Consider the following 16,625-nt stretch of genomic DNA (forward strand, 5'->3'; position numbering starts at 1 on the left):
CTAAATGCTAGTGAAAACCAGTGAGTCCTTTTAGTCCAGCTCTACATTGTATGGGTGAGTTAGATTGGAGTGCATTTAACCTTTCCTCTCTTCCACAGTCTTGAAAGTAGTGGCCTAGATGAAAAGTGCTCTAAAGAAATTAAATGTTCTTTTTGTTTGTTTCTTGCCGTGACAGACAGCTTGAACTCTGTTCAATGTCTCCCATTTCTGTTCTATTAATTAGTGCGCTGGGAGCGATCCTTGGGTGCTATTGTCAGAGGAAAGGATGAGCCAATGACTCCTGAAGCAGTGAGAGATAAGTGGGAGAAAGTCTGTGACTTTGATAATGCCAGCAAACCCAGAAGCATCCAAGGTAAAACAGACTGTAATAATGTAGAAAGTCGGGGCAAAAAAACTTTGAAGAAAATATTTTCTTAACAGACACTTGCTAAAACTTTACTTCTAATAAATAGTCTACAGAGCCAATTAGTTCTTTTGTAAATATGTTAATCATTTACTATTTCAGTACAGTTAGATCTTTTAAAGGCAACTTACGTGTTTTTATCTGTAGAATTAAGACAGCCATCTTAAGAGTCAGTTTTCTAGTGAGGTGATGTTACCGTCACTGTGTACTGCAGCCAGATTACAGGCAGTGTGTTGTTTGATTAGACACAAATACAGATAGTAGCAGTGTAATAGAGAGGTTATATATTCTTTTTAGTCCTGGGATCTTGGTTTCTGTTAGCCTTTTCCATACCGAAAAGTTCTTCTGGTTAAGAAGTCATTTGGTATAAACAGCAAAGTGCCTTTTTGGACAACGTCAGCCCCTTTGCTAGTGACCAAGATGATTGTGTCTTTGAATGCTTTCTTTCTTTCCCTTTGTTCCTTCCTGATAGTTTTTTTTTTTCCAAAATGACACTTATCTTTCCTGATATCATACTTGCTTCCCTTTCATATTCCAAGCATTGTCTTTCTTGTCTGTCTTATCTGTCTCTAGTTAATAGTTGCCATAGTTTAGTTTGTATGGTTTATTTTTTCTATGACTGCTTACAGAGACTTCTCAAGATGTTATTTACCTTTACTGTTCATTAATATGTTACGTGTGCTTAGTATCCCTGATGGTTTTTTTTATTATTATACAATGTGGTTATCTAGGCCAATAATTGAGTATTTGTCAAATTAGGAAATGACTTTGTATACGTGTATGGGGAGAAAGAGGTATCTGTATGTACAACGCCAATTGAATTTCAGAGATTTTTAGATTGCTAGGAAGCTCAGTAGATGTTTACAATGTTGGTCTTAAAATCTGCTAGGGGATTGTATTAAAACTTTAGGGATATGTTTTCTAGCTGCCTGAAACAAAACCAGAATAGGAGGCGGTCCTTTACCTTGGATCTTGGTGGAGGAATGTAACCAGCAATACACTAGTTCACTCTCAACTTACTGATAGTTTTCACTGATCTTCCTTTGCAGAAGTCCCATTTCCAAGTGTATTTGAGTTTATAAATGTTCTTCCCTCTGTGGAATGGTATTTTTTTTTTAAAAAAAAAAGGAATTCCAGCTTTGTCTTCTGATCTGTTTTCCAACCTGTCACATATAATATGTAATTTTTATTAGTTGCAGGCAAAAACAAATGTAGAGAAATAGTTGTGGGTGGGAATTTCTTTTGCTTCAACTTAAGCACTGTATATGATAGACAGCATCTTCCTCTTGATGCTATCTGGAGTTTAAAAAAAAAAAAAGGACAAGATTTTGGACTCCTGAAGTAGTTATGCTTACAGTATAACATAACAGGTTTCTGTGTTTTCTTACAATGGTAAACATTGTTAGTCTGAGTCTCCCATGCAGTGTACATGCATTAGCTTCTGTTTTGTTATGAAGTTAGACTAAATACAATATTGTGATTTCACTGACATCAAGCCAGAGGTGCTGCTAGAATGAATGAAATATTTTGTGTTAATTCCATGTATATAAGAATTATCAAAAAGGTAGAGCAAAATGCTGGAGACGTTGTCTGAATAGATTTAATTTTTCAGTTCTATACTAAAAGTTTTTCGTACTGTCAATATTTCAATTTTATTGCTTGAAGGCATTCAAGCCTTAAATAAGGGAAACTAATTAGAGTACTTGCCTTAAAAATGGAATGCTACAATGCCTAGTATCTGCAAGTTAAAACACTCCCAGAAGATTTCATTAATTTAAGTAATTTGCTGGGAAAAGCAATCATGTACTAACCATTATGTGTAATTATAATGAAAAAATACTAATTAGATAAAGTATTTGCCTGTAATATACTGTAAAAATCGAATAATCAGAGATGTTAATCTTGATTCATAATGTGGACATGCTGGCAAGAGCGCTTTCAATCTCATTCATTGCATTTTGCAAAAACTAGGAGCATTATGTGTTTTGGTTTTGTTTCGAAAGATAATATCTACAGTTGTAGCAACTATATATAAATTACTTGGATTTATTTTTTTAACATAGAATTCTCTTTTTTTTGCAAACAAAGGGTGAAGTCATTCTCTTAAATGAAAGGCTCAGCATGTAATGTATCATGCATCTAGAATCCTTTCTAGCAAAACACTCATTTGGTGTATGTTCCTAATTGTGTATTTCCTAATTGTGTATTTCAGCTGAGGGAGTTTTGCTGGTGGTATACAAATAATGAATGCTAAATGGAAATGCTGTCTCATCTTCCTGTTACAGTAGTGGTCTTTTAAGAAGCAAAATGATTGGATTATTTTCCTTAAAACCAGCTTAAGTAAAAATAGGAACTTCCTTTTCCACCTTTTTTTGAGTTTAAGCACTTCTTCAATTTCTAGAGTTAGTTTGTTCTCTCAGGATGTAAAGTGAATCAAGCTAAAAAACTCTTGTGTACCAGCATACGATTTTTACAGGGCTTGAGCTCTGTAAAACTAATAGGGAATAGCTAATTGTCACTAGACTTAGCAGTTCATTGTTGATTCAGTAGCTCTTTGTTTTTTAGTTTTCATAATAAGGGGCGCAGTAGTAAAGTGAACTTCCTTGGTAGTTAACCAACATCTTTTTCTAGAGCAGCTGCTGATTGTGCAGTGGTCTTTGCCTCCTCTTACCCCAAAAGTTGACATGATGTAACTGACCATGCCTGTCTTTGCACTTTGCTTTTAATGCCTTAAGCGTCTTTGTTTGTTCTTTGTAGCTCTTCTTTAAGCTTTATAGGCTTAATACTTAATGTGCTTGGAGAAGTTCTGGCAGTTCCTTTGTACTCCCAAACAGTTTCAGGTACAGTCTTGTTAACTAGCAAAAGATACAATTACTTGCACAATCCCTACATGATGTCTTGCCTTAGGAAGTTGAAGAAATGGAAGATTCAATTTTGCTGTTATGTATTCTTCTACATTTCCTTTACCAGTATGGAAAGGTAACCATCTATTTAATCCAAGGTGAAAATGCCATTGCCTCTGAGGCAGCAGTGAATCTGCAATAACTTGTGTTAGGGATTTTTCCTAATTTAGATGATGTTATTTTCTTAATAATGTTTATACTGAAATCATAGTTTTAGCTTATATTCTACTATTTCAGAACAAGCTAGAAGTCTTTCAAGACAATAAGCAGAGCGTAATCAGAGTCTTAGGATTAGGACACAGAATCAAGTTACAGTGACTTTCTACCTTCCTGTACGTCAGCCAAGCCACTGCAACCAACACTCTTAGGCAGCAAGAATTGCAAAATTGTGACTGGCTTAGCTTGTACTATAAAAGGATTGATCAGTCTCATTTGCAGCTGTCTCTAGCCCGCTGACAAATTTGTCAAGGTAACATGATTCCATGTTTTGAGATACTGAGAGGTCCTGGACCAATGTGCATAAGCAGAAAGACAGAATTAGATGTGATACAGAAACTTCTGAATGTGTGGTCATGTACAGCCGGTCACAGTTGCATGTTACACTGCGCAGTGTTGTGCTGGTTCCTTCTATTACCTCTCACAGAGCTAGATCTGGTAGCCCTTGCCCCCACAAAGCACTACGTGCTCTCGTGTTCACATAGAATTATAGAATGATAGAATTATCTAGGTTGGGAAAGACCTTCAAGATCATGAAATCCAACCATCAACCTGACCTACTGTGTCCCGTCACTAAACCATATTCCATTATAGCTGTGCCTCTTAAAAACCTTCAGGGATGAGAACTCCACCGCTTGCCTGGGCAGCAAGTTCCAGTGCTTGGCCATTCTCTCCATGAAGAAAATCTTTGAAACGTCCAAACTAAATTTCCCCTTATGTGGCTTGGGACCATTTCCTCACATCCTATCACTTGACACCTGAGAAACGGGAAGCCTCCTTTTGGGTGCTTGTAGAGAGTGATGAGGTCTTACTGTTTTACTGTCCAGACTGAACAGCCTCAGTTCTTTCAGCCACTCCTCATATATCTCATTTTCTTGTCTCTTCACCAGCTTCATTGCCCTTCTCTGTATATGCTTGAGCAACTAAATGTGCTTCTTTTTAGTGTGGGACCCAAAACTGAACACAGTGTTTGAGGTGTGGTCTCACCAGTGCTGTGTACAAGGGGACAGTTGCTTCCCTAGTCCTGCTGGCTGTGCTACTTCTGGTGCAGGCCAGGATGCCCTTGGCTTTTCTGACCACATGGACACGCTGCTGGCTCATGTTCAGCTGGCTGTCAACCAGCACCTCTGGGTCATTTTCTGCTAGGCAACTTTCCCACTCTTTCCCAAGCCAATACCACTGCATGGGGTTGTTACGACCCAAGTGCAGGACCTGGCACTTAGCCTTGTTGGAAGCCATGTGATTGGATTCGTCCAATTGATCCTGCCTACCCAGATCCCTCTGCAGAGCCTTCCTACCCTCAAGCAGATCAACACTCCTGCCCAACTTGGTGTTGCTTGCAAACTTACTGAGGGTGCACTCAGTCCAGTCATCCTGATGACTGATAAAAACGTTAAACAAAACTGGCTCTAAGACTGAGGGCTGCAATACACCACTGGTGACCGGTTGCCAACTGGATTGAACTCCCTTCACTAGGGCTCTTTGGGCCTGACCATTCAGCTTGTTCTTCACCCAGCAAACTCTGCACCTGTCCAAGCCATGAGCAGCCAGATTCTCCAGGGCAATACTGTGGGAAACAGTGTCAAACACTTTACAGGTAGAAAACATCCACAGTTTTTCCCTCATCTGATAAGTGAGTTATCTTGTCATGGAAGGAGATCAGGTTAGTCAAGCAGGACAAGCCTTCCATAAACCCGTGCTGGCTGCATCTGATCACTCAATTGTCCCACGCGTGCTGGATCATGACATTCAAGATGATCTGCTCCATAACCTTCCCTAATGCCAAGGTCAGACTGCCAGTGCTGTTGTTGCCTGGATCCTCCGTCCTGCCCTTCTGGTAGATTGATGTCACATTAGCTAACCTCCAGTCAGCTGGGGCCTCCCTGAATAGCCAGGACTGTTGGTAAATTACTGAAAACGGTGTGGCAATGAATTTTTGTGTTCTCTGCCACCCGTATGAGGCAATTTCTTGGTCGCTCATTTCTTCAATTTCAACCTCTATTGTAAAAATATGAGCCAGTTTCAGTTAAATCTAGTATCTTGTTTTTATGTATATATGAATATTTGATTTTCTTAAAAGCTGCCTAGGTGCAGAAAACAGCTTGAATATTCTCGCTGGATGACTTTTTGTGAGTTTCAAAGGTCATTCTCTGGTATAGAGCAAATGAATGTAAAACACATAGATGTGGATGTATGTATATCTTTGGATGTATATATAAAGAAGTATTTTGCATACAAGAAGGAAACTATTCCAGCTTCAACTTCTGTTTCTGTCATACACATTTGAAAAGATTTTAAACACTGGTTCTTATTCCTCTGTAATTAAGGGTTATGATTCGTAGGCAACTCACTAGAAAGTGAGAGGAATACTTCTGGAAAAAGCTAGGCTTTGCCATAACAATTTTCAACCTTTGCTCTTCAGGTTAATCTTTTCCTGATGTCTGCTAATCATTTGCTCTGTAAGAGCAGGTCATGCTGTGGTAGTGGACATTGAAGGTTTCGGAGTTCAGTAATGGAATAACAACTAATAAAATAATTTATGTTAAAAATAGTGATATTAATGAAAAGGTTTCCTGCTTTTTTTTCTGACAAAAGTATTCCTGTCAAACTATTTCTTGAATCTTTAAAGGACCACACTCAGCTTGCCAAGTCATATATTAAAAAGTAGAAATTGAGGTTTCACAAGTAGGTGATGACAATTTCAGACATCCTCACACGTTTAGCTGACTGAAACTTCATGATAATGTACCACTGTGCGCTTCCTTCTTCCCTCTTTTACTTCAGTACACAAAGTGAAGACTACTGAAAACATCTTTAACGGTGTATAAACAACACTTATCAGCGTGTTTGTAATCTTTTCTGGCAAGCTGTTAGCTCATAACAATGTACTTGATCACAACCTTTGTACTTCTTAATGCAATAACCTGATTTACTTTTAAGGTGTAACTCTGCCTAACACAAAGGATCAATATCTGATCAACTGCTAGAATTTCACTGTAAACCTAATGCTATAGGTGCTAGTCCAGCTTATTATTCCAGGCAGCAGAAGGCCAACGAAGACTGAGATGAATCAGTATGTTGAGTCACATCAATGGCGTGCTACTCTAGCAGTCCCTGAAAGATGAAAGTAATATAGGTGGGCTTCTTGACGGGAAAAGTTGTGTAATATAGTAATTCAGGGGAAAAAAAATATTCCCCCTTAAAAAAAAAAAAAGGCAAACAAAAAAGCAAACAAGCTTTCCTTTACTGCCTATGTTTAGTGACGTTCTGTTGGTTTGCTTAAATTTTTCAAGCAGTCCAGAGGGGCGTCTTCTTAAAGGTAGTTTTTGATATTAAAGAATGAGAACTACCATTAAGTATAACATATACTTTCTACTGATACCTCTCTGAAACATAAAGCATAACATTTTTTCTCCCAAAACCTCTCAAAAAACTTGGGCCTAGAGCCATAGGCATATCTCATGCTGTTAATGTCTTTGTCTTTAGAAATAAACTCCGTTGTTCTTGAAAGAACATGTCATCTTAAAAGACAGCTTTTTCCACATATACCTTGAAACTCAGTAAACATCTAACTAAAGGATTCTGGTATGACTAGTTCAAGTTCAAGTACTGTTGCTTGTTACAAATAAAGCAGTAAGGCCGAGTTTAAATAAAAGAAAATAATGGTTTTGAAGGAACCTTTGATGTTAAAGGTTAACCCCAACATATCACCTTAATGTTTACCCAGACACTAACTACTTGACCAACTGAGAATTTGCTCAGTTGTGAATTCACTCACTGTTGTACGTTTTAGAAGAAACACTCTTTGAAAAGGAGATTTTAGTATTCTACACCATGTTTAAATTACCATTTGCTCTAGTACTGTTAGTCTTAGTGTATGTCATTGCGTGGGAAATATATGTTGGTAGTCTTGTTTTGAGATTTCACCATTAAGAGTGGTATGTATGTTGCTGCATGGAAATGGATTGTGGACCTGAAAAGTTGGTGAAATGTTTGGTTTTACTTGGGAATCAAAGCTGTATTTTCCCTTCAGGATTTTAAAGCAATGTAAAAGCCTTTACTCTGTCTATGCAAGAAAGGTAGAAACAGTGTGTTGTTTCACCCAGCAACTCATTATTGCTTTTCCTTCATTTCATGAATGATGAAAGAGAATCCTTGTTAAAGGGTTCTCACAAATTACAGCTCTTATTTTCCACACTTTCACATTACATAAACTTAAGGCCTCACGTCATGTTATGACAGTGCTTGTACCCAAAGTTGTAGCTTATCTTTAGCAGTGATGGAGACAACTGTGTTTGTTTGATAGATGGGTCTTTTTCTTCATGAGATTTGGGCTACAAATAAACCATTATTATGGTTCTGGCAGTGAGTCTGGGAAGCAAGGAATAGCTTACAACATTAAGATTATTTAAGAGGATATTCAGCCAGCAGGGTATTTAGGGTAGTACCACGCAATAGAGTGACTTGATGCTAACCTGACAGACAGTGCAAGTCAATATGAGTACAGGAGTTTTGAAATTCAGGAGAGTAGCTCCAAGGTAAACGTGGTTGAATAATGATTTTGTCTTCATCTGATTTAAACACTTCTCCTATGTGTGTTTCTTACCACTTCTTGACCAACTCTCTACTTCTTTCAAATACAAGAACATTAAATACTGATTTTAGCACACTGAGCTTTGAGCAGCAAGCTACTCTTGATGGTCAGCCTTTACTAGAAATGAGTTCTGTATCTCATCCATGCATCATCTTTTTTGTAATCTTGGGATTACAGAAGGTCCAAGCCTCGGTTCCTCAGCTTGAGTGTGTGGGTTTTTCTGTGTACTGTGATTTATGAAAGAGAGTAGCCATCAGGAGATGTTACTTGTATAGCAAATAATTTTAAAGGTAAGAGAAGCAGTACTAATTTTCAGATACTCCCTGCTGAAACAGTTGAAAAAACAATGCTCAGTATCTTCTCCTTAATATTGTTGTTCAGGGAGTTACAACAAAAGTATTTACTGATATTCCTCTTGGCTTGAACAGTGGTGGTGTTTCAGGCACTGGAATTAAGTAGGTGTCGTAGTTGATTACTTGAAGCTGATGGAGCAAGTTGTCCTGGTCTTAGTTGGGACAGAGTTAGTTTTCATCATAGAGGCTCATATGTTGCTGTGTTTTGGATTTTTAAGAAATCAGTGGTGATAACACACAAATATTTCGTTTTTTGTTGAGCAGTGGTAGCACAGAAAAACTTTTCTGCTTCTCTTGTTGCCCTGCCAATGAGGAGGCAGGGGTTGCACCAGGAGATGGGAGGGGACACAGCCAGGACAGCTGGCCCAGGCTGGCTAAAGGGATGTTCTATGTCAAATGAGGTTATGCTCAGCAATAAAAGCTGGGGGGAGAGGAGGAGAGAAGGTTGTTCAGAGGGATGGCATTTTCTTCCCAAGTAACCATTGCTGAATGGGTGCTTGCCATGGGAAGCAGTGAATTAATCAGTTATTTTGCTTTGCTGGCACGTGCAGTTTTTGTTTTATCTAGTGAACTGTCTTTATCTCAGCCAATGAATTCTTATACTTTTACCTTTCTGATTCTCTCCTGTTCCACTGTTGGGGGAGTGAACGAGCAGCTAGCTGTGTGATACTTAGCTGCCTGCCAAAGTTAAACCACAACACAGTTATAGAGACCACTTAGCAGCTATTACATAGATGCCTGTAAGGAAGCAGCATTATGCTCAGTTTGCACAGGTTTACTTACTGTGTTTAAAAATAAATTGAGAAGCTATATCTCATTTCTGGGCTATATCTCAGTTCTGGTCTCCCTGGTACAAAAAAGACAGGGGTCTCCTGGAAAGAGTCCAGCGCAGGGCCACAAAGATGATACGGGGCCTGGAGCATCTTCCCTGTGAAGAAAGGCTGAGAGACCTGGGTCTGTTCAGCCTGGAGAAAAGAAGACTGAGAGGGGATCTCATCAATGTGTATAAATACCTGAGGTGTGGGAGACAGAGGGATTTGGCCAACCTTTTTTCAGTGGTTTGTGGGGACAGGACAAGGGGTAATGGCCATAAGATAGAGCACAGGAAGTTCCGCACCAACATGAGGAAGAACTTCTTCACGGTGAGGGTGACGGAGCACTGGATCAGGCTGCCCAGGGAGGTTGTGGAGTCTCCCTCTCTGGAGATATTCAAGGCCCGTCTGGACGCCTACCTGGGCAACCTGCTGTAAGGAACCTGCTTTGGCAGGGGGGTTGGACCCGATGATCTTTCGAGGTCCCTTCCAACCCCTACAATTCTGTGATTCTGTGATTTGCTGGCACGTTTGTTTTCTGTCTAATTGGAGTGTCTTATTTACAGCTATTTTCATGTAATATTTTTCAATTGCTCTTTCTAGAGTCCATAAGTGTATTGAATGATGCTCTAAGTCAGATAGAGTCTCAAGGGAGCATATCTATGAATTCCACAAGCTCTGGATCAGTGGTCTCTTCATCTCTTGATACAGTGAGTACCTCTGTCTAACAGACACACTCAAAGCTAGCTGAACACTTTGAGCATAGATACTTGTTCTGATGGCGATTAACTTCTACTCTGGCTTGCTGTCTGCAGAAAGAGGGTAGTAACCTCTGAGGAAAAGAAGCTAAATAAAAAAAACTTATCCAGACTCCAGTCTTCACTTTTCTTACTGTTGATGGAAAAACTTGAGGTTAAATAGACCGAATAATGTAGAATACAAGCGCTTGTAAATTCTGTAAGCCTTTTTAGCTAGGTATTGTTCAGAAGAGGAAGCGAAGGACACATACAATGCGTTTTTGCTGTCTCCTTTTTAAAATATACCTAATTTTCCCTCTTTTCAATTTTATTACAGTATTAACTATTTCATTCATGGTTTGTTCTAGAAAAACTCTTACATGTTACCGGGAGCAGAGACATATAAAGTTATGCCATTTACTCTTGAAGTAAATTGCTAGCAGCAAGATAAAATGCATTACTATATTTGTTGCAGTACAAGCAACCTTAATCTAACGTATTACTGTATTTTTATTTCTCATGCTTCACATTTACATGCAACTATACTTAGAAAAAAAAAAGTACAAACATGAATTTTGTTTGATATGAGAATTATAGAAAGAATGCAAGTGCAGTGTTAAATACTATGAAGTTTTATTTTACACTAATCTCTAATTTTCAGACCAACATTGTTGGCCGGGAATTGACTACCAAGGTGTATACATACACTCACTTAGAGCCTATTCTATATGCTCTTGGTGTGGGAATGTCAACTAAGGATCCAGATCACCTGAAATTTCTCTTTGAAGGAAGTGAAGAGTTCTGTTGCTTACCTAGCTTTGGAGTAATTCCTGCTCAGACTTCAATGTTTGATGGTATTCCTTCTCTTCCAGGACTAAATATTGATCTTGCAAAGGTATGGATGAGCTAAGTATCTAATTTTGTTTGTCTTCTGTGTAACTATAAAATTGCTTTAATTAGTACATTTATAATATTAATAGGTGCCCTCAATTTTAGAAAAGGAAAATTTGGTGTTTATATTCTTGCATTCTAAGAAATTATTTATTTCACTTATACAAACTGTATCTTCATAAGATGATACGAATTATGAGTTTTGTGTTAAATTGTAGTTTGTGCCTACTGTGTTTTTATTAAAGTCCCAAAAGCTTAAATCTTGCTTTGAAGGTACTTGCTTTGAAAATACTTTGTTCAAGGTAAAGTTGGGGAAAACAAACAAACAAAAGAAACCTGCACACTTCTTGTTTTTTGTTTATTCTGAATACTTTCTAAAATATCTGCATATTTCCTTGCCATTGTGATTGTGCGCAGTGGGGGGCAACTGAATACATTGTTGTTATAGTGTTGCCTGTCTCTACATAGATGCTGCATGGTGAGCAATATCTGGAACTGTATAAACCGTTACCAACCTCAGGTCAGTCCTTTTATATTGCTGATTTGCTTGTCACTATGACAACACTTCTTGTAGCCACATCATAAGTGCAAATATGGGAGGTCTGCTTCCAATTGTATTTTTTTTTGAATATTCTTTTTACAAGGAGTGAGGGAGAAGAGAGGCAACCTGTTGCGCTGTTGAAGGAATTCTGAAACGCTGTGTTTATGGGGTTCAGTGGTGCTGTTCTATTGTATATTTAGTAAACTTGTGCCTAATCTGAAATAATAAAAGCAAGTACCTATGATTTTTTGGTTCATTTGTTTTTTCTGTAGTTGGCCTGAAAAGAAATGAGCCAATTATTAAGAAAATACATAACATGTAGGTATATTACACATAAAATTTGGTATCAACTAGCAGAAATTGTAATTATTTCTGTGAGGTTGTATCATAGTACTTTTGGGATGTTTACCAGCAAATTCTTTGGCAGCGTTCATCCTTGTGCCTCTAAGAGAAATAGATTTAAACTGTATCTGTAAGGGAGTAAAGAACATCTTTATGAGGAGTCTAAAAGACATTTACATTTCTTACTGTCAAATTAAGGTATTAGTTACTGTTTTAAAAAACAGGTTTTACAGATCGCTGTATTTTCCCCGATTACAGCACTTGAGAGATGCTCGTTAGATTCATTCAGGATACACATGCATGTGTCTGGGTTTCCTCATTAGTTGTTTTCAGAAGTAATTTTTTTCAGATTATAGAAGGAAAGAAATCTTAAAAGCAATGGATTAATAGCATATCTTATAGAAACAAAATAAGGTGTGTGAAAGTTTTATTAATTTCAAAGAAGGGTGATAATTGTTAATGGATTATCAGGACTCATAAACCTGGTTATTTTTCCATTCCATAGGCTGATCATGTAAGTATGTATGGTAACATCTGTCTAGAGCAGTAGTTTCTTTAAAGGCAAACTTCATAAATGTACAGACCCAGGCCCTGAGTTGAGCTGCTGTTCTGTAAAACTGTAGTTGTCTCAGCCCTCTTGAACTCTGTGGACATACCATATGTGGTAGAATCTGTTTTGGACTTAGTGATGTGTTTATATTTGAAGCATTATTTGTGTTTAGCTCTGCATACATAAAAAATTGCAAGATTTAAAGGAAAAAAACACACACAAATAACCAAGCAACCAAGATTGGAAAATATTACCACTCTTTTGTCATGGTGATTGTGATTATTATGACTGTCATTATGATAACTATTACTATTAAAATAGTGTATCAAGAGTGATCTGTGAACATTCTTGAAGCGAAACTTCATGAGTCTAAAATATGTACATGTTCTTATTGTCTTACAGGACAACTAACTTCAGTTTCAACTATTGCTGATATACTTGACAAAGGTTCGGGAGCAGTCTTGCTAATAGATGGTGAGAAAGTTTATAATTTTCTTAGGGGATGCAATGAAATTTGAGAGGCTTATTATTTTCTAGCTGTAACAGTATCTGCCAGCCTTTCTTCTGTAAAGACTTTTACCTTTTTAAGTTCTATTGAGAGCTGAGAAATGAGCTAATTATCAATAGCTGTGTAACTGTATAATGTCATTGTTCTTGGGTAGTTAAGGTACTAAAAGTAAGAACACTGTTTTTTGGAAAAAGATTTCAGAGAAGATTTGATTTCTCCCTGTGTAAGTGGAATAGTGTACTGTGCAAACTGAACAAAGTTCTTATTAATAATAGTTAGTCTGGTCTGAAGGCAGCAATTTTAGCTAGGGGCCATCTGTCCACCAAAACCCTATTTCCTTTCTCGTGTATCCAAGTTAAGGGATCAGTACATCTCTGGAAGTGGATAAGTTGTCATTTTCTGAATTTTGGTATCTTTAGGTGTAGTATGCCAAGGACCTTAAGAAAGCAGATTAGATTAATGGGCAACATCTGCTCTTCTATTAGAGGTTCTAAGAAGAATTAGAAGAATAGATTAATGGACAGTGATTCTCTAATTCCTCTTGTACTTTTATACTTCCAGTTTATAGATAACATTTTTTTAAAGGTATTAATATAATAAAATATTAATATAACATTTAAAAAGTCATTTAATGTTCCTTCTCATTGTGGTTTGCTCTGTGTTGTGCTGACATTGATTTTATCTGTTTTTCTGTGACACACAAGTTATTTTTGTGAACAGAATGTTAGTGACTTTTAAATTCTTTTCAGAACTGGAAATGGACATTAACAATACAATAAATTTCAGTCTAAGATGTGAAGGAGTGGAGTAGGCACAAACTGGAAATAGGAAACTGAATCTCAATGATTCGGTGTAAGGAGTTTAACTTCTGGAACAAATAACCTTAAAATAAACTTGCTCTGGAGCTTCTTTCATACAAGAATGTGTTACATTTTGAGAGATGGTAGTGTGCTTTACATATGAAGGATTCTTAATAGCTTCTAATAAATCATATTTTATGGCTCAATTCTATTTAAATAATTTGCTAATGCCATATCAAACACTGAAATAAATGCTAACTGCAGCACTGTGCTTTTAACACCTTAATTGTCATCAGTATTTTGATAGCTCATTTTTTAAATTTTTAATGCTTTCATATAGATAAAATTCATGATAATATTATTCAAAATATGTGATCATTTTTCACTAGCCAAGAAATGACTTGCAGCAGTACAACAGGAAGTTGTAATTATTGTCCCTTAAGTTGCTAAAATGATCTTTGGCATATTTGAAGCTAAACTGTTCCCTTGTACCACCATATGCTAGCTATGTGAAAAAAGAAGACAACACATCACCGTTCTCTTTTCTTGTCTTTTAGTGAATACCTATTGTGGAAAGGATCTAGTGTGCTATAACCAGTTCTCCTTGTTTTTTGTTGGAGCTGGAGGGTTTGGTGGAAAACGAACATCAGAAAAGGCCAAGGTAAATTCAAACATTCATACTGGGAAAAAATTGTCGGTGCTGCAAGAAGGATATATGCTATATCAACTAGGAAGGATACACTACCATTTCAGCAGTATAGAATAGAATAGTTCAGTTGGAAGAGACTTTCAAAGATCATTCAGTCCAGCTGCTTTGAGGACTTCAGTCCAAACCAAAAATTAAAGCATATTATGGAGGGCATTATCCAAATCCTTTTGAAGACTGACAGGCATGGGACATCAGCCACCTCTCTAGAAAGCCTGTTCCAGTGTTTGACCACACTCATAGTAAAGTGAGTGCAGTACAGACTTGAATCTAAATAGCTCATTTCGTTGAAGAACCTGTGAGAAAAGGTACTGGTCAGGACCTGAAAAAAGTGTATGTGACGATAGGAGAGCAAAGTGAGTTACTGAGCATGCTACTGATCAAATATTCCTACATTTAAATATTTGAAATTAGAGATAGAAAATACCGTAATAGACTGTGGAATACGTGATTCTAATTTAGATTTGAATCTAAATTAAGTTGGATTGTTCTAGCAGTGACTCAACCAAAAAGCAAAAAAGAGGTTTTGAGAACAGGTATTTTTGTATTCTGTACCACTCTAAATTTGTCAAAGCTGTATGCTTCTCTGTAACCATCCAGTTCTTTCTATAATACCTTAATAGTAAGACTTACATGAAGACTGTTGTGTCACAGGCAAGGGTGCCATTTAGTGTCATTTAAGAGTGTCTAAAATAACCTGCAGTCATCTGTGGACTTGGCATTAGAAAACAGTCTTTCAGTGAAACTGAAATTCATGTGAAATGTGTGATGTGGACACAAAGCTCCTCTAGAGGATTATTAGTATTTGGTCTTTTAGAAGAGAACATTTTGAAGTTGACAGTCTAGCTGGCTGCAACCTGAAGTAGCTAAATTTGACACAATTAATTCCACAGAAATAGTAAAAGAATGTAGTAATATGTCTAGGCAGTGCTAAAATCCTTAAACTCTTGCTGTAGGTCAGATGGAAGATCAGTTTAACTGACGAGTCATATTGACTTTTGGTTTTAGGATTACCAAATGTAAGCTCTGCAAACAACAGAAACTGCATGCTTTGATTCTATGTATTTAATCACTCAACCGCACTCTCCATAGACAGACTGATGAGGAAAACTATACATTTCTTTTTAAAAGCTAGTCTGAAGAAGGTTTTGTTTTTTCAATTTACTTTTGATCTGAAAAATTTTTAGAGGCCTGCGAGATCAGAACAAGAACAGAGAATTGGCTTTTATTTGTAAGTCTTAGTGTTTTCAAGTAGATTCTGGGAGCTTTTCCTCTCATTCATGGCTTTAAGAGCAGAATTTTTGTCAGCTTTGAGTGTAAGCAGCAAGGACAGAGTGACAAGAGGTTGAGATTTTAGAGACTTAGTCCAGAGGCGTGCTGCTGAGCTATTGGATTGTTCCAGAGTTTTTGTGATTTTAAACTTGCCTCAACTTTGCTGTCATGATCACACTTTCATTTCTGCTTCAGTGCTTGTAGACCCAGTTGGGAACATACAATCTGTGCTTGATCAGTTTATCATTACTAGTATGCTGCTCCTCTACCTCAGAGCTGCTTGTTACTTCTTGTGTGTGTGTGTGAGGGGACTACTTACATTTAAAAATGAATTGATACCTAGTGAAAAATTTATGTATATGTATATAGAGAGCATTAAAGTTTCATTAAGTAATTTTTTCACATGTTAAATTTGTGCTAGTAGGTATGATCATATGTTAATACTGCAAGATTTCGCACTATTGAAAAGCTCATTTTAATAAAAAGCTGAGGAGCAAGAACTCAAAAGTGGTGTTAGGTTTGAACATGCTGTTTCTGGAAAAGACCTCTAGGTGTAGCTCTTCATAAATCTATGCCTCTGTGTGAAGGAGGTTTAGAGAGCATAAAGAAGATAAGAGAGAAGTAATCATTACTATTTCTCACTTATGCTGGAGTGGAACTCGTGCATTCTGAAGGAGAGTTAGCAAGTGATGAACAATGCCACATGAACACACAGTATTCATGTCCAAATGCATTATGTAGCTAGCCGGGTACCAGACACATAACTGTTCTTTCCTTGAATACTGTGTTTAAACATAGTATCAGCTATGACAGAATGTTGTTGTGAACTAGAGCCATAAGGCACTACAATAAACAACAGTCAGTTCAACATAGGCTATTGTAAGCTCAGTATTTTCAATAATCTGTACCTAGTTACATCTGTAACACAGTAGAGGGATGTTCTTTGGATTTTTGGATGAAAATCTACAATCTATATAACTATATAACCTTATAAGGT

General features: G+C 37.2%; 1 protein-coding gene across 1 annotated transcript in view; it reads left to right on the plus strand.

Annotated features, from left to right (window-relative positions):
* Positions 1 to 16,625, plus strand: part of HSD17B4 (hydroxysteroid 17-beta dehydrogenase 4) — a 64,596-nt gene that overhangs the window by 16,764 nt on the left and 31,207 nt on the right. The window contains exons 11-16 of the mRNA XM_048055076.2: positions 224 to 352; positions 9,885 to 9,991; positions 10,680 to 10,913; positions 11,378 to 11,429; positions 12,745 to 12,816; positions 14,208 to 14,311. Of these exons, the coding sequence (XP_047911033.2) occupies positions 224 to 352; positions 9,885 to 9,991; positions 10,680 to 10,913; positions 11,378 to 11,429; positions 12,745 to 12,816; positions 14,208 to 14,311 (698 nt within the window). The remainder of the gene's footprint in view (positions 1 to 223; positions 353 to 9,884; positions 9,992 to 10,679; positions 10,914 to 11,377; positions 11,430 to 12,744; positions 12,817 to 14,207; positions 14,312 to 16,625) is intronic.

Source organism: Anser cygnoides, chromosome Z (assembly GCF_040182565.1).
Source record: "Anser cygnoides isolate HZ-2024a breed goose chromosome Z, Taihu_goose_T2T_genome, whole genome shotgun sequence".
NCBI classification, from domain to species: domain Eukaryota; kingdom Metazoa; phylum Chordata; class Aves; order Anseriformes; family Anatidae; genus Anser; species Anser cygnoides.